Genomic DNA, 22,571 nt, shown 5'->3' on the forward strand with positions numbered 1-22,571 from the left:
GCGTGCGTGATTTCGGTCTCAAACATTTCATACCGCGCGCTCTATCACTGCAGCTCCGCGAGACATCAAAACACACGCCCAGTCTGGCGCGAGCCGGAGCTTGCCCCCTTCTCTTTAGTGCGATGCTTTTATTTTCAGCGGATGATGATGAAACTTAGAAGAATTCATTACCCAGTGATAGAAACTTTTATTCAATATTTCTCCGACTTACACGACGGTTACTTTAGCAGTAATGATCGAAATGTTTATCCATTTTCTGATGAATGTTTGTGAAAATTATCAGCCTAAAAAAATCTATAGTTTCTAACATTTTCATAAATAAAACAAGCACTACCGCCTATAGGATGCCTTAAAATATATGTATGTATGTATGTAGGTATGTATGTATGCATGTATGTATACACACACACACACACACACACGTATGTATGTATGTATGTATGTATGTCTATATATATATGTATATATATATATATATATATATATATATATATATATATATATATATACATACACACACATGAAATCAAACATCACTGTCCATCTACATTTTTTGTTTATTCATTATAATAGTTGTTTAAAGCAGATTAATTTACACTTACCACTTAGTTTGTATGGGTTTATGATAACTTATCTAAACATAAATGAGTTTTATAATTACTATGAATCAAAGCAGGACCTAGGGTTAAACCACAAAGTTCAACAAGGTCACTATCTCTCTCTCTCTCTCTCACACACACACACACACACACACACACACACACACACACACACACACACACACACACACACACACACACACACACACACACACACACAATTAATATCCATAGACAGTCAAGCTGTTAGAGGTAAACAAGAAAGTGACAGAATAAAATCAAGTTTCATCATGTTACACGTTTGATGGGTGGCTCTTCAGCCCGCTCTTGACACTTTCTGCCCTAATCCCAAACTCAGCGCGCGCACACACACACACACGCGCAGTTATTTTTTTTTCTACGCACAGTAGAACGTGCGCGGCTCAACACGCACAGCCCCATAGCAACAGCGTCAAGTAGCGAATAGAAAGCTCAAATACTGTCTCTAGGACCCGGGTTAAAGCGCTGCAGGAAGCACCGCGAACACGTCACGATTTGAGTGGCTGTTGCCGAGTAGCTCAGCATACTTTCTCCACAGCCCTCCCTCTCCGCCCCGGCCGTCTGTTTGTTTTGTCAGTCCCGTTGTCTTCGAAGTGTCATTAGAAAACCCCACATGGATGCTTCCTGTACTTTAAAACTTGCTCATGGGCAACTCGGTTCTAATTTATTTGTTTCTACCCCCTAAAACGTGTCATGTAAAAGAATATTAGTTTTTAAATAGATATCGTATTTATTTTGTGTTATTTTATTATTTAATCACACATATTTCCCTCTCAGGTAATGTAAACAAGTGTTCCTAACTATCCTGTCCGTGTGAAACAGCATGTGGTTGAACACAATGCTATATGTTCCTCATGTGTTTGTCTTTCACTGTTTTTACTATTTCCCTGTCATGATCACCACACAATGGAGGCTTAGTGATGAAACAGCCTGATAATAGTAGATACGTTAATCAGACACAACATAATATTGTGTTCATTTATATTAGTAATAAAATAAAGGAAGAAAACAAATCTGACTTCAGTTGCTGGGATTTCTCTTCCCATCCACTTTGTGTTTTACATGCTGTGACTTTAAAACAGGATTTTAGTAGAAATTCTATATTTCAACAATTTAAAAAATGTGAGTTGATATTTGAAGAGATGAGCCTTTAAAAAATCAGATCCTGATTATTGATTTCTTTTGTTTTACAGACAGAAAGAGTCTGGGGAATTTCCAGCCACAGCATCACATCCCCGTTTTCTACCCAGTGTCCTTGGTCAAGGCTCCACACCCAGTTCTCTCTCTCTCTCACACTCACTCGCTCTCTCTCTCTCTCTCTCTCTCTCTCTCTCACACACACACACACACACACACACACACACACACACACACACACACACACACACACACACACACACACACACACACACACACACACACACACACACACACACACACACACACACACACACACACACACACACACTCTCTCTCTCTCTCTCTCTCTCTCTCTCTCACACACTCACTCACACACGCACGTACACACACACACACACACCAGCTGTCGGAATCCTTCTCTGAACTGAGACCAACTGATGCAGCTGTAAGCGATACATTAAATCCATCTTGTTTTTGTCCCTTCAGCTTCATGTTGACTTAAACTCTTGTTGTCGTGCCGCAGACTCCGTAAAATCCACAGATTTTTTGTTGAAACGTCGTTTTTAGAAGCCGTGGTCCCGAGACGGTGCTCTCAGAGAATTTAGGGCAACACAAATGGGACGTTTTGCAGACAGATTTTACCACCAGTGATTTGTTTTTGTGGGCTTTCACCTCCTGTCATCTTTATTTTTGAGACATCCAGATCAACTTTTTTAGCAAGTTCTAAATGACATCAGACCAGCGAGAACCCATCCAACCAGTCACACCTTACAGGTTTAACAACTAAGTTGTTGACCTTGTGTTTGAAGCTTTGGGACGACTTTACGGACAATCTTGTTAATTAGTTAAAGCCAGTTTAGCGCTGAGCCTCACGTATCTTCGCCCTGCCTGCTCTATCTTCCCTCTTTTCATTCGCTACCAGCCTGATTCTGCCCCGCGACTCTGGGCCGCTCACCCTGCTTACGCCTGCCCACCTCTCTGCCTCACAACAGGCTCCTCACCCGTCTGAACCCATTCAGGAAAATCTGACTGACGGAACTGATGCAGAGGTCCTTTCTGTGATTTCACATATCTGACATCAGCTCTTATTTATTTTATTATTTTTCCCGCTTTTGTTTTTAAGTTCCAGATTTGCGACAAGAATTTCGTTCCCCTTGTTGCAACTATTATCGTTTTTAACTTATATAATTGAAATCTCAAGATGTCTTACATTTTCCAAGCTTTAATTTTCTCCTAAAATTATTTCGACAGGCAGTTGTGTTTAGATTTTGTGCTTTATAATAAAAATCCTTCAGCGCATCACGAAATGTTACGTGAAAGTGGTGTGATTTCTTCATTCTGCTGTGTGTCAGAGGTAAAAACATGAAGACAATACACAGTTAAACATTAAATACCTGTCTGAGCGGGTGTGTATCCTGGCAGTGAAAAACACACATACACACAATCCCGGTTCTTACTCCAACATTTTGCCTTTTTTAGTTTTCCTCGTTTCATCAGCACAAACTCATTTTAGAGCTCTGTCTCATCAGCCATGTTAGATATTTTCTTTGTCCTGAGTAATAGGTTGGTGGTTCTACATGTCAGTTAATTCAACATTTTTTTTAAATTAAAAATACATTATAATTATTTTCAGACTAAGACCTTTTTAAAGTGTTTGTCTTTTAGGTCTGCTTTTGTGTCTAAATGAGCTTTAACAGATGGAGCGGTGCTGACCCAGTCCTCTGCTCCTAAAATATTTATAACGTTATACGTTAAATGATCCGACGGGGCTTTCCCATGGATCTGATTCCTTGTGATTTACATTAATCTTTTTCAGCAGGACAGTCGTCTCTGAGCCACATGCTGAGGAAAGCTAACGCCCTGACTCAGCATTCCACAGCAATAAAAGATGAATGAGATCTTGGCACTTTCAATAAAAAGTATTTTATTTCTACTTTAGTCCTAAATTAAGATCAATAGCAAAAGGAAGCTCAGTGATTGATCAACTTGCCGCAGCGTTCCTCAACTCTCAGGTGCTGTGGTGTCTGGATAACACGCCCCGGCAACCTGATCCTCACCCTGCTGCCGTTATCCACCGGCCTTGGTCACTAATACCATCACCTGACATCAAACATGAGCCAGCTTTTTGTTTTATTGCTTTTTATAAACCTGATAATGCAAACGGGATATTTGAGCCTGACCTCAGAAACAACGAAGAACGTCTCAATAATCGACTGAGGCGGCGGATCAGAGCATTCTCTCCATTGAAAAGAGAATATTCTCCTTTCATGGGTTTAAGCCGATAGGAAGTCAAACAGTGTTTGTTTACGACGACAAAACCGTAAACAATGACACCAGGATATGGAGCACTGTCTTCTAAAGTCTACTCAATATTTCTGGGTTGTGCTTCCAGAGCAAATACTGATCATTCTAACCCCATTTAAAATAAATTTATAGAACTAAAATGTTGTTGCATATAAATATACAACTGGCTGAGGAGTTGATTTTTGTTGCAACACATTTTATTGTGGTCACAAAACAACAATTCCAAGAGTTAAAGGCCTTTTAGTTGGTACTATGCTGCCACCCAGTGGTCATAAATAATTAAGACAGCTAAACTTTCTTATTTATAAGCTACAAACGTATAACCACCACCACCTGCTCTTATTTAATCTTATTTGGGTCATTTTTGTAAATGAAAAACTATCGGGTTTAATTGTAACCCATAGACGTCACAGACGGGCCGCTTTGAACTATTTTATTAGATAATGTTCAACAGGAGCCTGGTGTATTACTGATTTATTGATGGGCATCGGTGACCACAGATAAACAGTAAAGCTGCAACGGGCAAACAGAGTAAAAGTTCGTCTGTGGCGTTTGGTCTCAGTCATAGTAATATAGTTACAGGCGACCGAGTGAGAGGAAACAATGAGTCGGGCGTATTTACAAGCTTTCCTTCCACAGCAGGAGTCTGAAACTCACACCGTATCCCCGCTACTACAGTTAACAGTTTCTCAATATTGCATCCTCCAACAACCCAAATGTGACTCATTAAGTTAAGGTAAAGTTACAGAAAACATCCTTTAGTGTGAATTTCTGTAAGGACAGAAAGAATCTTCCATATGGGTACAGATAAAAGCAATCCAGTCTAAAACGTCACAACAGGGGGTCGAAAACAGCAGCACTGCAGTCATGTTTCAAATTTACAAACAGTTTCAAATGATGTCAGCCGGATGCAAGTGAAAGGAAGAGGACATGAGGGTGGACATTTGGTCTCCTTCTTGTTATTCCATCTAGAGAACGTCCCACTTAGTGAAAAAAGGCTGAGGCAGAAGCCAAGGGCGGGAGAGAGGACAGCACTACACCCCACACCCCTCCCAGCTGTGCTCTCTAACCAAATATTCATTGTCCATGTTGTAGTCTCTCCTGGACCGAGTCACGTTCTGCCATCGTTTACTTAAAAACCTTCATCCTCTGGTCAAGTGCTGCAAAGTTCTCCTCGATAGCCACCAGATTCTCCTTCATCGTCTGCTGGACCTGAGGAGACAGCAAGGCAATAGGAATGAGAAGACGAAGGAAGACAGTGAGGACAACAAGATGTGTCAGAAGAAGAAAACACACCAAGCTTGAGCTTTGCAGTTAAACAGGCTAAGACAGATTTGGATTTAGCCACTTAGCATGTGCACAAACAGAAGTTCCAGCTATTTAAACTAGATCAATTACTTAACCGCTCAGGAGGATTTATTTGTTTATTTTGTTTGTTATTAAAGTTTAGTGCTAAGCTTTAGCGACTGGTCTGAGACACAAATGCTTCAGATCATAAAAGCAAAATGCGTAGATAATTTCTCCTCTCGCAGTTTACTAACACGCTGCCTCAAGTTGCAAATCAAGCGCTCCTCCCACACAGTGTCACCAACTTAGCAAGTTTCTCACTATTTCTAACAACTTTTAAGACCCCATTTGTGACTTATTCTCCCAAAGTGCCTAGCGAACAATCAGCATTTCTGATGACCCTTAGCTTTTTTCTCTCCAACTCTGTCGTCAATATTCTCTGCAGGTTAGCCAAACACCCAGCCTGTGTCCTAGATATTAGGAAAGGGAATGCTTTGCGCATTATCACGTCACATCAACTGACCCTTATCGCGGATCTTACTTACTCACAAAATCATTTGTTTTAGAAGCAAAATTAATTCGAGACACACATCATGTCTGAAGTGGATTTATATTTTATCAGGGCAGTAAAGTTTCACGTGATGAGCGCGAGACACACACTTGACTGTCTTCATACGTTCTCTCGCCACACCTCCAGTTTCTCATGCTGGTAAATAGTTCCTCTATGTGAGCGACACGTTTCATGGTGCTACTGTACACACTCCCGATGGCACCGTTGGACAGGACTAAATTATTATGCAGCAGATTGTGGAAGTTCACTACAACAAAGAAGTTTCCATTTTTTCTCTTAATTTTTATATTGCAAATGTTTGCACCGTATATCTCGCTTGACTTATTTTGACTATTTGTGTTGTTAACATTAAAGATCATGTGAAATAATCGAGATCTCAATTTCAGTCCAAATAATCACCTTTTTTTTTTTCCATAATCGAGCAGCCATGTTTTGGAGTTTGTGACCACATAGTTTTTTTTCTTCTTTATTTCCTCATGCAAAACATGCCTATAGTGGCTTTTGGCTTCATGCATGCATTTTCCTGCCTCAACTGCAAATCCTATCTGTTGTGCCCAGCAGGCTCAGTTCAACTGGATGGGTTTTTATTGCGTAACCATGCCCCGCTCCTCCCCATCTAGGTAATCTCAAATCTGGAGCCCCCCTCCACTGGACTGTAAACACTAATGCTCAGTCTCTCCATGTAGCTAGTGGGGAGTTTAATCTCTACAGTTATGAAGTGATTTATTTCTTACGCTTTAAATAAAGCCTAGAACCCAAACACAGACTTTTGTCTGCAAGAGGAACAGGATCCCTCTCCAGTCTTACTGAAGAATCGACAGAAATAGTTGGATCTTATCGTCAGGAGTTCTGAAAAACGAGCCAGAATGTGATCATGACTTCACAGACTGCTTAAACTTCCGCCACTGCTGAAATGAGATTTCAGACGGATTACTTCTTCAAACTGACTCCATAACACAATGACCACCCAATGGATAGGCCAAAGAGGTAAGTACAACTAAAATGCTAACTGCTAGCTGAATGCTTTTAAAGTTCAGGGACAGACTGAGACAATGATTCAGGCTGGGAATCTGCTACCATCTCAGCCACAAAAACAAACACACACACACACACACACACACACACACAGGTGTAGTGTTACCTCGGCGCAGATTCAGACCGACTCCCTGTAAACACAGACTACATCCCTCTTGTGATTGTTTTTGGAAAGGAGAAGAACTCCCCCCCCCCCCCCCCCGTTGTGGATAGCTTCTGAAGCTGCAGCTACAAAACGGCTACAGAATCAGAGTTAGGGCTCGAGTTTCATCTGTGGTCTGAAAGGAGCTGATAGGAAAGCCACACAGGATGCTGTTGAGACTTTAAATGTAGATTCACTCAGTAGTTGTCTTACAAACACACCAGCAATGTGATAGTCCTACCTGTGTTAGCAGGGTGTTGTTGTCCTTCAGAGAGTTGTTGATCATCTGCTGAGTCGTGTCCAGGTGAGTCAGCAGCTGGCCAAACTGCATGGCTGTCAAATGGATGAAACGTTTAATTCCAGCATTAAATAAATGATGGCTGAAAAGTACTTCCATCTTTGGTAGAGGAGAAAACTGTTTGTCTAAATTCACCAGAGAGAAGAAAACTTTTGCTTCAAACTGTGACGGATCGTTGCAGAGACGAGCAGAATGATAAAGGACCTCATTCTGCTCCCAGAAAATCATCCTCAAAATAATCTATTGATAAAGTTATGCTTTTATGAGCTAAATAATAAAAATGTGATATCAAGAATCAGACATCTCCATCTCTCCGAAAGCAATTCTTTTAAATGTTGGTAAAGATTTGGTTTCATTCTGTTCTGATTTTTCTGCTCTGTTATTATTTTTTGACAGACATGGTTTGGTAAGACTCCATTATCTCTTTGAATCTCATTTCCTCTTTGTTTTAATCTTTTGTTTCACACAGAAATTTCCACAGTGGATGCAAATCCTTCAAACCAGGACATATCAGATGCAGCCTGAAACGTGATCAGAGTTCACTCCCTGTTTTGATCTGTGGGGAATCGAAACTACCCCAACTCCTCCCCCACTATCCTACATACATGCTCCCCTTGAACCCTCATGGGCGTCATTTCAAGGTTATTTTTTTTCTCTCTCAGTTAACGATTTTTTTCTTCCTCATGAAATAAAAGAACTACAGCTAAAGCAACTCGACTCAATTAATTATCTGATGCTGACCTGCGACGGACTGGTAACCTGTCCAGGGTGTACCCCACCCGCTAGCCCAGAGACCGCTGGAGATGGGCGCCAGCCCCCCACTACCCTGCATGGACAAGCAGGTACCGACAATGGACAGATGGATTCATCTGATGCGTCTTACCTTGCTCATGCAGTTCCTTCACAGCAACAAGCCTCTGCACCACCTGAGGTATGGAAGTGGACACGGCATCCCACTTCTGCACCACGTCATACAGCTGTGACACCTGACGGGTAGAAGTACAGAAGCACAAATGTAGAAACAATCAGATTTATTCGTGTTAAAAGAATGAGATGCACCTGTGTGGTATGCCACAGATGCCTTTAAAACAAACAATTCATGTCTGAATCACGATTCTTGTTTTTAAAGATTCAGAATCAATCCTGTACAAAAGCCTTTATGCAAACTGCTGTATGTCTGAATGTCCCTGAATGCATCATTGCTGGAACTAGTGCTCACTCTGGCTGTGTTTCTACGCTGATATCTGCTGAAATACGACAGATACGTACCTTTATTATTATCCTGTGTGTGTTCTATGAGTGAAGTAGTAAGTTCCATTATATTTTATGTTTAAATGGTGTTATCCTGTTTAGTTTTGTTTGTCGTCTCATGCAGACTGCATTGTGCATAATTGATGCTTGTTTAGACTAACTTGTGCCTGTTAGTCTTCCTGTTCAATGATAAATGTAACTGGTTCATGCGAATATGTGCTACTGGACTAAATGGAGCATCATCATGTGAAGACTTCCTTCCATTATTATTTCCAACCTAATTAGGGTCATATGTGGTGTAAGAACTAGAAAAGTATCCAAGTTTCCTCAAACCCAAACATTAAAATGGTGTAGAAGAGTAATGTGTGATCAAGCCAGGCTGAGCTCAGCAACACTCACACAGAGGAACCTTTTACTGGTTTATTTTCTATTTAACTCATGAAAAGCTGAATGTTTAGGTTAGAATGAGGTTTTTAGTAGTTATCTGGGTGGATGGCCCCCTTACCAGAGGGCCATCCACCCTTTAGTCCCCACGTCTCCCCCACAGAGGGCCTTTGGGGTCACGGTCATACGCCTGGGAACAGCTTCTGCTCCGTTTGCTCCACTCCTGTTTAACTGTATACATTTCAAATGACTTTGGGCATTTCAGGTTTTCTTTATTTTAGAAAAAAAAAATTATTAAACAATTTCTATGCAGGACATGCTGCTCAGGCTGCCTGAGAGTTAAATGTTATGTGCTTTCTACATCTGTTCACTCAGTCTAAACGGCAGGATGAACAAAACAGAAAGTTTAAGCAGCTGTTAAATTACAGTTTGCCATTTCATTTTATGGCCACAAACAACGTCCCTGCGTTAAAAATGACTCTCCAGTCTCATGTTAGAGACTTCCAGAACGTGCCTGTGACTCTTCTTTGAATGTTACAATCATTTGGGAATGTAAAAACTAGACCAGTTTACTAACAGGAAATCAGGGTGGGATTCTGGGAACATAGGCTGCTCCCTACTGGGCGGTTTCATGTAACAGTCTAGAAGAGGAAACCTTTTCTGAATCAATAGAGATGTAGATGCTTTGCAATAAAAGATGTCACAGATTTGGTGATTCTTTTCAAAAAGACACACCGACAGCTCCACAAGTCATTTTTTATTAACCAAACATTTACTTACCACGGATTCATGCTAGATTACCAACCTTGTTCTGTGTTTCAGCATCTTCAATCGCTGCCTTGTGCTTAGCAATCTCATTCATCTTCCCAAGGACGCTCTAGAAGAGAAGAGAGAAGGATAAATGACATAAAAGGCATCGTTTTCAGGCCGGCGGGTAAAGAAAGAAAACATAAGTGATGGCTCCGGGTTAACATCGACACCCATGTAGGGAGCATTCACCGTCAACATTATTTGTAGATCCGATCCAAATGTTTATCCAAACGCAACGTTTTTAGCGAGCAAAACGCAGCTGGGAGGTCATTTACTACAGAAATGTGGGCTGCAACGTGCAGATAGAGGAATGTAGTCTGCTATCCTCTCGTAGCAGTCAACAGACTACAGCTGGTGAAACAATATAACAATATGAGTCTTAAATGTGATGAGAATAATTTTCATGGAGCCACAGCAGACTGAGAGCTGCGTACGTTAGAGGACTCGTGTCTTTCAACACCTCCGTCTGATCTCTGTTGAGCAAAAATGATCAAATAGATGTTTGACAATGGAAGAAAAATATTTCTCTGCCTTGAGTGTGTGAATGTTACGCAACAGTGTGACGTAGATCTGTCAGGCCTTTTAAATCCTAGCGTTTCACTGTCTATTTTCTATCAGAAGCTAAAACAGGAGATGTAGGGTGTAGGAGACTATTTTCATGTTCAGCCTGCATGAGTGACCAATTCTAATCATTAAGTTTTAAGTGAAACAACAAATGATGCAAGGAGAAACGAGAACAGTTTCTACAATCTCATGGCTGCGTGCTCTGTTGGGAGTGGTCACCTGCAGTCTCGCCTCCACTTGATCCAGAGTAGCAGAATCCAGGGCGCTGACTCTTGCCTGCAGGAGCTCAATGGTGTCCTGAAACGAAGATAAGCACACGTTACATAAATAAGCCTCAAATCTGTTTCTACATCGGGTGACGTCTTCAACGTCTAACCCAGTTTTCTTGTAGAACAGAGTTTACTTCATCAAAAAAAAAGTTTCTCACCATCAAACTGCCTCCCTGCACACCAGCATTCAGTGGTCCCTACAATATAAACAAGGGGAAAATAAATTCACCACAGCAAAATGAAGCCTTTCCGTAAAACAATCAACTTTATTTCACGTTCACTTTGTGGAAAAAGACCCAAAAGGTTTGTGGTTTGAAAGCAGAGAAACGGATATTGTAGGGAGGAACTGTGACAAGCATTTCGGAGGAAGTGTGTAGGCACTGCGAGCAGCTCGGTGTGTACCTGCTTGTCTGATCCTGAGCCAACAGCCATTTCCAACTGAGCCAGACGCTTCTCCAGCACTGCCATCTACAGGGAAGGAACAGGCAGACTCGGTGAACACAGCATCCCACAAGGCTCGCACTTTGCTTCTTATTTCCTATCCTGTTTATCGTCATGAATTATTCTGACATCGACTCACGAGGAACAGAAAAACCCACACTGGGCAGCTGAAATGACTACATTTATTCATCCAAACAGGCTCTGCTATCTCCACCTCCACATCACCTTGGCAGACTCGTTGAATTTTTCCTGCTCCGGTCTGCTGTGCAGCTCGTAGAGCACCACTCCATCTGGACCTTTTGTTGCAGAAGTGGCTTTGGAGTCTCCTGCAGAGCTGCCACGGCTGCCCTTAGCCACCTCCAGCTGGGTGAGCAGACGCCTGCAGGAAGGAGAGAGAGGAGGAAACAAAATAATTATACAGAACGCTCAACATAGTCATCAGCCTTATGCGTTGTCTGGAGTCGGTCTTCATCTTAGTCTAAGAACAGTGTCCCAACTACAAACCGGAGAGAATGAGCTGCTTTAAAAGAAAAAATAAAATAAAACATGTTAGTGCTCTTTTATTTTCTGAGTCAGTGTAGAATGCTTCTATTCCATCACTCTAGCCCTCTTCTGGTTTGTCCCAAGCCGAGTGCTGGCATGTTTCCCAGCTCTTTTGCTGAAAATGACATTTTGAGTCTTGCTCGTTAATATTCATAATGTGCTTACATCTGGTCTCTGATTGGCTAACATCAACACAACTCTTCTGCTACCTCCGTTTGCTCATCTTTCGTGGGTAAAAAAAAATTCAGTGTTGATGTTTTAATCTCCACAAATAACACAAGCCTGAAGGAGTTCGGCCATGTTGTGGAGTTGCTAATGCTAATGGTTAGCTTCCACTTGCCCACTCTGGTGTCTCATGGCCGCTAAACCAACACAGCCCTGCAACATAGCTTTTTCTGACAGACCGTTTTTCTGTTTATTTCCTTCCTGCAGCTAATTTTGGTGACATTACCCCGGCGAGCCATCCCATTTATGTAAACATCTAGTTTAGCCACGACCCCCGTCGTGGGGCGGATTCTGTGGTTGTTTTTCAAACAGTCTTCAGACGCAATTGGACAGCACTGGGACCAGTGAGAGCAATGAGCAACTTGACATTCATCACTATGGAAACCAGTCAAAGGGGCACTCGGCAATAGATCGTCAAAGAAGAAAACACAAATACATCCTTTTTGAAATAAAGGACCCAGTACCTCTATATGCTCATCTCTCAGAGAAAAGCCAAGTCTAAATCGTCCAAAGTTGATTCAAACGAGCGCCGTTCTTGAGCACACGTTTTCATTTTCGTCCATTGTAGCTCTGGTGCTAAGCCCGCTATATGCCCCTCTGCAAATGTAGAGCACTGTGATTGACTAGAAACAAAATTGTTCGGGCCAATGCTAGATCTACTCTTCATTTGGAGCGTGGCCTACACAGAGCTAGGGCTGGGGGTAAACGATTAGTTTTAAAACGATAATTCTGACAGTTATTTTTTCGAATAGTCGACTATTCTAATGACTATTTAGACGATTAATCTAATTATTAGTATTTTTCTATTGCACAAGTAATAAAAAACAGAAAATCTCAAATAAATTCCTCAAAAAATGTGATCAATTGGTACTGTACGAGAATAAACGCTACAGGCCTTCCATTTTGTATAACACTGCTTTTATTGTGTTGCGGTTGTTTATGTTCTGGTGTCATGTAGAACTTGGGAGTGCAGGCTGCTGCCTGAGAGGTGGTTGGAGACGGACTGTCTCCATGCTGCTTTGTTTTGGTCACTTATGTGTGTGAGGCCAGTGGTGTTACGACTCTTCCTGGGGAGTTTGGCTCGTGTACAAAAAGGAAGGGATTTAAAAGTTAAAATGATGATCAGGTTTATTTACAACTACAAAAAAACATAAATCTTTCCATCCACAGGTTGGGAATAATAAAACTAATTCTGCCTGTGGGGAATTAAAACAAAAGTACAAAAAAGTAGGGATGTCCCGCTGGGCAAAGATTATGGAGTTCCGGACCAAAATAAGGATCTCCAAAGGTCCAAACTCTAAACTGGGAGGTTAAACCAAACTCAAGGTGATATTTTAAACTAAACCGAAAACCCACAACACTCTAAATGTAATAAAAGAGAGATCTGCACCACAAAAAAGATTAACTCCAAACCAAAACATAACAGCTTATCCAAACGCAAGAAGCTGTTAGCGAAGATGCTAACAGTAGCTTTAGTTCAAGTTACCAAGTTTAAATAAACCAAAAATACCCAGCAGCAAACAGACCAGCACGGAGGAGAGACTGCTACAACAAAAACAGCTCTCGTAACGTCTGAAGAAGCTCCTTTATGAAGGGAGAAACGCTCCCGGTGATGTTCTACATCTGCGATAGAGACGGAGCAGCGCATCTGACCCTGGAAGTTGTCCGTTGCCGGGGGACGAAGGCGGGCAAAACAGGAAAGGAATCTAGTAGTGGACGGACTTTGTTCCGGGTCTTCGGTATTTGGTGGAGATGTTAGTGAAGGCGGAGAAGAGGGTGAACTAGAGGAAAAACAGGCAGATTCCACCTCTATTTACAAACTCCTGGGGATGCAACAAGTGGGCGTGGTGCGTCGACTACCAGATCTGACGTCGACTAATTTATAGAATCGAGCAGTCGATGTCATTGACGCTTCGCTACAGCCCTACACAGAGCTAAATCTTTAGCTACTGCTACGGTTTGTCTAGATTTCTAGAATAGGCAATTGGGGTTAAAGAACAGTTTCAGGTTCTGCATGATGGTGAAACTCAGAGTGACCGACCGTATTTCAAAAAGAAAAAGTGTTACATGGTTTCTCAGAGAATGAGACCTTTAATAATCTTTAAAATTTCTGTTTAGGATCAAGTCGAGTCTCTTATTATGGGTAACCTGGCTCAAGAAGCATCAGCTCACACTTGTAACACAATAACATAACCACACTAACAATAACAACTCTTTCCAAAACTGATTTTCTTTATAATCTGTTTGGGTTTTCTTTTCTTTCTTTTTTTTTTTTTTAAACAAAAACATCCTTTTATCCACAGGTTAGTGATCTGGTTTCATTCATATTTGTAATAGTTTGTATTTGATTGAACAAGTAAACCAAGCTCATGTGGTTTTGAACATGGAGCTTCCTCTTGTAGGTTTTCGGTTTTCAAAGTTTACTTTGAACTAACCTGGCAAGAGCTCCATCGGGATCAGCCAGGTTGATGTGAGCCTGCGGTCCAAGCAGCGAGTCCAGATGAGCAGTGACCAGAAGCTGTTTGAGCTGTGCCGCCTGCTGGACGAGTACCACTGGGGTGAGGCGCTCTTCTGTCGAACTTTCCTTCGCTGTAGCCTGAAAAATAAAGTCAAGGACAAAAGAAAACAAATGGATTATACATTATAAAACAAAGTTGGTGTTTTTGTTTTGTACTGGACTTCTGCTTCTTTACATTCTAGTAAAAACTAAGTAAAGCCTCTAAAAATCTACAAGTAGATAATTAAAGATGCTTTAGAGAATATACAGAACAAGCTAGGTTTGGAACGCAAACATGGTCATGGAAAACTCACTCTGGTATCTTCCATGAGACGCTTCTGCAAGAACCGGAAAATCGCAATGCCAGATCAAATGAGAATGGGGCTAAACACCAGTCGCCATTTTTAATGTCTAAACGTCTTTAGTTGTCCGTAACTTCTTGGTGTTTTTATATTTGAGACTCTGGTAGTTTGAACTAAAGTTGAAGTGGTAGCAGACAGCGGTTTCTTCTTTTGATATTACTGAGTGGAGAACCTCCCACACCAGTGGTGTTCTGTTGCTAAATACATGAGTGCTTAATGACTTGAGGACCCAGAGAAGAGCGGAAGTGCAGTGGTCCAAAGAGACCGACAACCAAATGGTCCAATAGTTGGCCTAGAATCTAGACCAGGTGTTCTTGAGGGCTACCATCCTATTAGGTTTCAGTGTTTCCCGCTTTGCCACACCCGAATGGAGGAATTTAATCCTCTCCTCAACTCTGCACAGGCCTGTTAATTACTCATTCATTTCAATCAGGTGTGTAGAAGCTCTGTCCAGAGCCGGGAACGAACCTGCAACCTTCCGATTACTGGACAACCTGCTCTACCTGTTCATCTACTGCTGCCCCCAAAAGCACCTCATCTGTTTGGTGGGCCAATCACAGAGCTCTATCAGCCAGGTGGGCGAGATAGTACTGGCGATGGCTTGTTTGATGGCTTTGGCATCAACTTCGGACAATGTAAACTTGGGCTCTTTTTTTTTTTGAGTCAAGAGCAGACAGACGTACTTAACTTTATTTAGAAAAAGGATGTATTTGCATCTTCTATGATGAAGTATGATGGACCGCCTCGTTGACTGACATCTGTAGCGGTGAGTAAAACATGTTTTTTTATCCAATAGCATGCAGAGACCGTGTGAAAGACATTCGTAAACCCCGCCCAATGACTGATAGCCGTCAATGGGCTGTGGCCAGATTATATTTGCACGTATAGGATTGCTTACCAGGCTATCCGGTAGTTGCTTTCAGAATGAACGTGTTATTGGTGGAGGTTTTTAGACAAATGCAAGAGAACCACTTCATTCATTTTTCCCTCCACAATATAATTATAACTATACAAAGTTGGAACGTTGTTATGAGGCATGAAACAAATGGTTTAAGGCAATTAGTTTTCTAAATTTGCCATTGCAGCTTTAATGACAAATAAGGTCACATTTGTTATATTCTGGAACAGAATGTAATATTAAACTGGACTCTTAATGGAGAATGTTGCCTCCTCCTACAGTGTTTTATTACTTTTACATTAAGGTCACAAACTGCTGTGTTCTTGCTGTGTGCATTTTGATCTGCATGGCCTCTGATCAAAAGGACATTTTAAAACAATCAGAACACCGCCTGAATTGTAATTATTCTCTGGAAGCCTGAACAACCAGACACTGCAGTGTGTGCGACAAAATGAACGTCAAGCAAAGGTTAATTACGGTCTTCTTGATGGTGACTTTGTTAGTCCAAAAACAAACTCAATTAGTTTTTATCAAAACTTAATTTAAACATGAACCAGAAGCGTCATCAACCACGTGGGATGAAACTGTCGGGTTTCAGGTTTGGCTGAGAATCAAAGGAAAAGCTGCTTTTTCTTTAAATACATGATTACAGGGCCTCACATTTATGTGGAGGAAGGTCTAGAGGTGAAGTGCCTACAAACCTAAACGTAGATATTAAGATTTAGGACCAGATTAGATGAGACTGCCATTTCTACTGCTATTTTAGCCATAATGTGTCGGTACGCTACCTGGATGGTGTCCACGTCCTGCATCAGTTCCTGAATCTCATTAACCAGACGCTGATACTTCTGCTGAGGCGTCTCCTTCACTCCGCAGCCCTCTCCCAGCTAATGAAGAAATTAGAGAGACACGAGGGGTGAAGGTTAAACAACAGTAAAAAGGTGAAAAACCGCTGCCCTGAGACGTGCATAACTAAAAAACATTCACGAATGACATCACCTTAGTGGAGATGACAGAGTGTACTCACAATTTCAAACTCTCCTGACTCGTAACCGATTCTTCTGCTTTTACTGATTCTGTCTGAGAAGTCTGCAACGAAACAGACAAAGCTTGTGAAGAAAACAAGGATGAGTAAATGCTGTAAAGGGATAAATATGCTGATTTTATAAGTTACATTATTGAGAATTTATCAAATGGAAGTGAATTATTGCCTTGATTTTAAAATAGAAAAAGGCAAAACACTAAAAATCAGACTCAGAAACCCACATTATGTCAGAAACAACTCAAGTAAGAAAGTAAGTGATAATTTAGGCAAGGCAGCTTTAATTTAAACAGAGGCAATTCAATTAGCGAGAAAGGCATGGACATTAAAATCAAAGACCAGCATGATTGAAATGCATAAAATAATTTCAGATTTAGGAATCAGAAAAAAGCTAAATGGTGAGCAGTTACAGTGCAGAAGGTGCAGCAAAGGAAACATTCATAAAAAGGCTGATGAATACATGAATGTTTTGATATAAAAGTTAAAAAAGCAAAACAAAAAAATGTCTCATTCAGAGCTGGTGAATTTGGTGAATGTGGCACGCTGCCCGTCTCCTGTGAATTTGTATTTTTCTTGTTTTGGGAAACTTTTGTGTGCAGTGTTGCCCTGTTGCTGACTTTCAGCACTGGGAACTGCAACACTGCCTTGATTTTAACTGTTATAATTTTTACTTGTTTTTTATGCTATTTTTATTTAGAGCTGAGAAATAATCAAATAATCGATGCATCGGGATGCGGACATAAACGATTCTGCATCGTAGAAGAGTACGCCATAATCGATTATAGTGGAACGTAGTTTTGTTTTTTTAACGGCGGCACCAGCGCCGCATCCAAATCTGTCAGAGTGAGCGTCCTCCACATTTACCAAGTGGTTCCGCCTTAATGTGGTACTGCAGGGCTGAGCGCTAGAGTTGTAACCTGAGACCGAAACGGAACCAAAACAGCCCGACCGGTTCTGTTGGATTTGGACCGTGAATTATGTTAATTGAGCGGATTGTCGTGTGGCGCGCTCCGCTCGCTCTCACAGCAACTGAGAGCGAGAGAGAGAGAGAGAGCGACACTGTCTGCTCACACAAGAGAGGATCGGAGGACGCTTCTCCAAATACGCGTTATTATTTTCATAATTTAATTATTATTTCTCCTGGAAGCGCTCAGTCAGACCGAGTGTTGTGATGTCAGAAGATCCGGTCTTGGGGAGGGGGCGGGGTCAATGACGGCGGCTGCAGCGTGATCGTCCGTCTCTTTTATTTAGGGACATGGTGAAGTTAAAAGGAGAGAGTAATAGAAGATAGAAGTTTTTGTTCCACTTTATTCTTCTGTTTCATGATATTTAAATTCAGCTTAAAGAGAAACTGGGAGGAAGCTTTGGTTCATTTTAGGTTACAGGAGATCTTGTCTCCTATCTGCTCCTCCAGAGACAGCATGGACATGAGGGTTACATGGTGAGGGACCCACAGGACAGGTTAGTGGAAAGGTTTGTAGTTAGCTGGTTAGTGAAGGACATCCATCAGCTGGGTAATTTAATCCTAATCCAGCCCACAGCCTTCTGCTGGTGTTATTATCAGCAAGAATAAAACACACATCTGAAATATTATTGGAAGTGTAGAATTAGTTTTATGTTTTATTATTTTCTGCATCAAACAGAACTTGATTCATTCTCCAACAATTCAGAAATGAACCACTGGGTTCAAATAAAATAAACTAAGTCAAACATTTCATTTGGTGTTATTTCTGACAGACTTGAACTGTGGCATAAATATTTGAAGCTGCTCAGAGACATTAAACACTCATATATGAACCCATTATGTATTTTATTATTACATTATGTGTCCTATAGGTTTTCAGTACTTTTTCAGATTTTGTGAGTTTTTGCAAAGCGTGTTTTTCTCAGCCTGAGGCGTGGTGTTGAACGAGGAAACAGATTGTTTTACTTTGTTAAATCTTCTTAAACGTTTAAAATGTTTTGTCCTAACCTGTTGTGAATGGAGAGCTTTTGAGGGATGGCAGGTTGTGTCAATTACGTTTTTGATTAAAAAAATAAATAAATAAAAAGCAATTATCTGACATCGTCTATTCATCGATCAAAACAAATCAATATGAAATAATCGTGATGCATCGGGATGCAGAATCAAATTGAATCGTTGACCCAATAATTGTAATCGCATCGGGAGACAAGTGAAGACTAACACCTCTATTTTTATTGTGTTTTTAAAACTTTTTATTGATTTATATTACTGTTGATTACTGTGCCTATTATGGATGTGTTCAGCACCTTGGGCTGCTGCTAAGGTTGTGGAAGGTGCTCTATAAACGATATGACCTTAATGATTCACTTTGTTAGATTTATATAAGATTTCCATATATATAGTCATGTAAAACATGTTTTTTCAACAGAAATGTATTATAGGGAGCTTTAAATTACACAGTAGCTCAAATTATTTAAGGCATTAACCACAGAAATATTAGAAAACCTTTAGCAACACCCATCCCCCCTAGCTTAAAACAGACAATCACCTACTTAAGAGTTCAATTCTTATAAAAACACAGAAAATGTTCATGATTTAAGTTAAAATATTGTAATACCATAACAATAATAATGATCTCACACAAACTGACCAAGTCCTTTGGTGCTGACATGTTTGTCTTTGAACTTGTCATACGCAGCGTTCGGGTTGACCACGATCCTCTCCACACTGTCGCTGCAGAGCTCCTCCTGTCACAGGTTAGTCACAAACAGCGTCACTCATGAAGACAGGATAAAAAAACTACTGAGACCACAAATTAAAGAAAATTAAACAAAACTCAGACTGCTGAACCAGTAAGGCAAAATGTCCAAAGCCACTTCAAATACACGCTGATAAAACGGGAACAATCGCTTGATTAATGCCCCAAATAAGAGACAGATATTAGTATATTAAAGCTAGAAGGCTTCAGGAATTACATTAGAAAACCTTCCCAAGCATTGTGGTTTGCTTTGTAATCAATGATTTGAACATAATTTAGAGAAAAAGGCATGAAATATGTGTACAACTGCAAAAGCTTTACCTGGTGGTACAATCCTTTAACATGTAGCTTTTACTCTAATATGGTAAAATCATTTTAAATGAATGGGAAGAAGCACAACTTACGCTCTCTAAATCACAACTATGTGATGATTTTAGGGAGCAAAATCTGATCAAATGTTTCTAGTGATCAGTTACTGTGAACTAGAGGCTAAACATGGGATTAAAACACCACCGACACAAGTAAGTGACATGATTGTGCACATAGGTTTGGATAAGAAGAGACAAACACACAGTAGCACAGAAGTCGAGGAGGGGGAGAGTTAGTTAGGGTCTTACCAGCTCCTTGAGTTTCCAAAGAGTTAAAGACAATAACAGAAGAGCGGAGAGGGAGAAAAAGTAGATGGGAGAGAGAGAAACAACACGGATTAATGTGGTTATCATATGCCATGCACACAACAGGAACACCAGGCCGGAGTTTGAGGAAGAGAAGAAAGAAAGCAGTGTTCTCAGAGTTCCAGCTACAAACCCTGGAGACAATTTCTTTCCTTCTTCGCTCATTCGGGGTGGCAAGATGGTTCACAGAAAAATGTAGTCACCCTCTTTGGATGCCAAATTCTAGTTCATCATGTGATTTGGGTCATTTTAAAAACAACTGACAGGACAAAATTATGTGAATCATGATATTCAAAAATAATTTAGATTAAAATTCAATTTAATTCAAAGATACTTATTAATCCCAGAGGGAAATTAGAGTTTCAGTACACACAATTCTGAGATCAGACATGCATACATAGACATAGACACATGACAAGAATTGGTGACAGTGGTCATTCACAACCCGAGTCGCGCTACCGTAATAGAGATCAGAGGGTTTACATGAGGATTGAATAAGGTGGAGGGAAAAAAGGCACATTAGAGTTACCCTCCACAGGGAGGGCAGCTTTGCTATGCAAAAAACACCTCAGACAGAAATGCAACAGACTTCAGACATTATACAACATAAGTGTCCACTAGGTGGGGAGGCAGGGTTTGGGACTCTCCTCACATCAGTGCATGCAGCCGCAATGAGCAGCGCTCATCACCTCCGTTTGGACAGGGGAGGGAGGTAATTGGGTTAGAAAGCACAGTGACTCCTGGAAATGGTTCCACAGCCTTCACCGGTCACAGTCCCGCCCAGGCTGAGATAGGGAGACAGAGTTGCCATGGCGACGGCAGTATTCCACATTTCTTCTGAGGGGGAGTATTCGTTTCAGCCTCACAGGCTCAAGGGCACCAGATTCAGATAAGAACTTGTTTTTGGGGTCAGACAGAGAACTTCCTCTCTGTCTTAAAATTCTGTTGATCTCCAACCCCTCTCAATCCAATAATGGTGTAAATTAATCTATTCCCAACCGTGCTGTCCCATTAACTCTCTCTTTGATCGAATCCACCTTCTGTGCCAGAGCCTGAATCTCAGCCAAAGTTCCAAGCTTACGACTCACCTCGACAATTATATGAGTTTGTGCGTTCACAGCACGGTGTAATCCATCCCTGAGCTCCGGGATTGAGCCAATATTCCTCGAAAGCTCATTAGAATCAAATGTCTAATGTCTCTTGTGCATGAATTTTTAATGATCAGAAGATAGATAGATAGATAGATAGATAGATAGATAGATAGATAGATAGATAGATAGATAGATAGATAGAGCCAATTAGGATGAAAAAAAATATTTTATGATTCACCTTAGGTTTAACATGTTACCATTAAGGCTCCAACAATGAGGACCATTGTTGTTCTCTAATGGTTGTTTAAAATAATTCATGCACAAAATACATATAGTTTAAACTTGAAAACTATTTGATCTGAATACAAAGGAAAAAAATATATAATTATAAGATTGTGTCCTTCATAGAAGCAAACACAATAAATACTAGGGGGTCTATTATACACTGGTTAGCCTGTTAGCTAGCAGCAAACTAGACCTACTATGAGTTTACGCACTTACCGACTCAAACTGAGCCTGGTCATCCTCTGGAAGGTCACCGGTCTCGTACACGTCGGGTTCGTTAAAAGCCTATAAAACAAAATGTGATTAGACTTTTTGTTAGCCTGGCCAACGCCCTGGCCCACTCGTCAACACAGCTCTGCTAACGCTAGCACCGTTATTTGGTCACATAACAAGACAACACATAAACAGAAAAATCCCAACAAAAACTAATTTGTTAATGATAAATGCACAATCCTAGACAATAAGGGGGATAACAACAGTGATAGTTGCTAACAACGCTAGCCAACATCACCATCTTATGATGCTAGCGTTGGCCACTTACAATTCCTGGTAGGTTTGCGTATTTGGGATCAGCCATTGTCAACAGGAAGATATAATTTGATCAGAAAACCACAATAAAATACAACTACGGTCCCTAATTCGTTCAAATTACCGATACACCGTCTGGATTTAAGACAAAGGCTAACGTTGGATGAGCCAGCAGTAAGCCGGTGGAGAGTTGCAGGCTTGATGTCACTAGCTTGATTTGACAGCGTGTGTGTGCTCGATTTAGTTCACTTGGTTGTCACGTGGGCGGTGTTTAAATCTTTGTTCATGGTTGAAAGCATGACGGGTTGAACAAAACAGATTAAACCAACGCTCCCACAAACGTGTTTCAACGTCATCGCGCATACTTTTCTTTTTCAATGGGACGTTGGATTGTTTTTGGTTTTGTTCAGAAACAAAATAGCTTGAACAAAGTATAAAAACGTACAACAACAACATTTTTTTTCTAGTTTGTTTTAGGTTTGAAAAGTCTTGTTTTGAATTTTAACCACTCAAGTCACATGGTGGCGCCAAAAATACGCGTGAAAAACTTAAATCAATTGAACAAAGAT

General features: G+C 40.8%; 1 protein-coding gene across 1 annotated transcript; it reads right to left on the minus strand.

Moving 5' to 3' along the window:
* Positions 1-4,500: 4,500 nt before the first annotated feature.
* dctn2 (dynactin 2 (p50)) lies at positions 4,501-22,208 on the minus strand. The gene is made up of 14 exons (XM_015959139.3): positions 22,016-22,208; positions 21,691-21,759; positions 19,317-19,413; positions 16,687-16,748; positions 16,448-16,546; positions 14,338-14,498; positions 11,360-11,513; positions 11,096-11,161; positions 10,852-10,890; positions 10,644-10,721; positions 9,856-9,927; positions 8,299-8,401; positions 7,359-7,450; positions 4,501-5,294 (listed from the first exon to the last, which is right to left on the minus strand). Exons 1-14 carry the CDS (start codon positions 22,049-22,051, stop codon positions 5,211-5,213), a joined length of 1,212 nt encoding a protein of 403 aa, XP_015814625.1. The 5' UTR covers positions 22,052-22,208; the 3' UTR covers positions 4,501-5,210.
* Between the last annotated feature and the right edge of the window lie 363 nt (positions 22,209-22,571).

Source organism: Nothobranchius furzeri, chromosome 3, assembly GCF_043380555.1.
Source record: "Nothobranchius furzeri strain GRZ-AD chromosome 3, NfurGRZ-RIMD1, whole genome shotgun sequence".
Classification (NCBI taxonomy): Eukaryota; Metazoa; Chordata; class Actinopteri; order Cyprinodontiformes; family Nothobranchiidae; genus Nothobranchius; species Nothobranchius furzeri.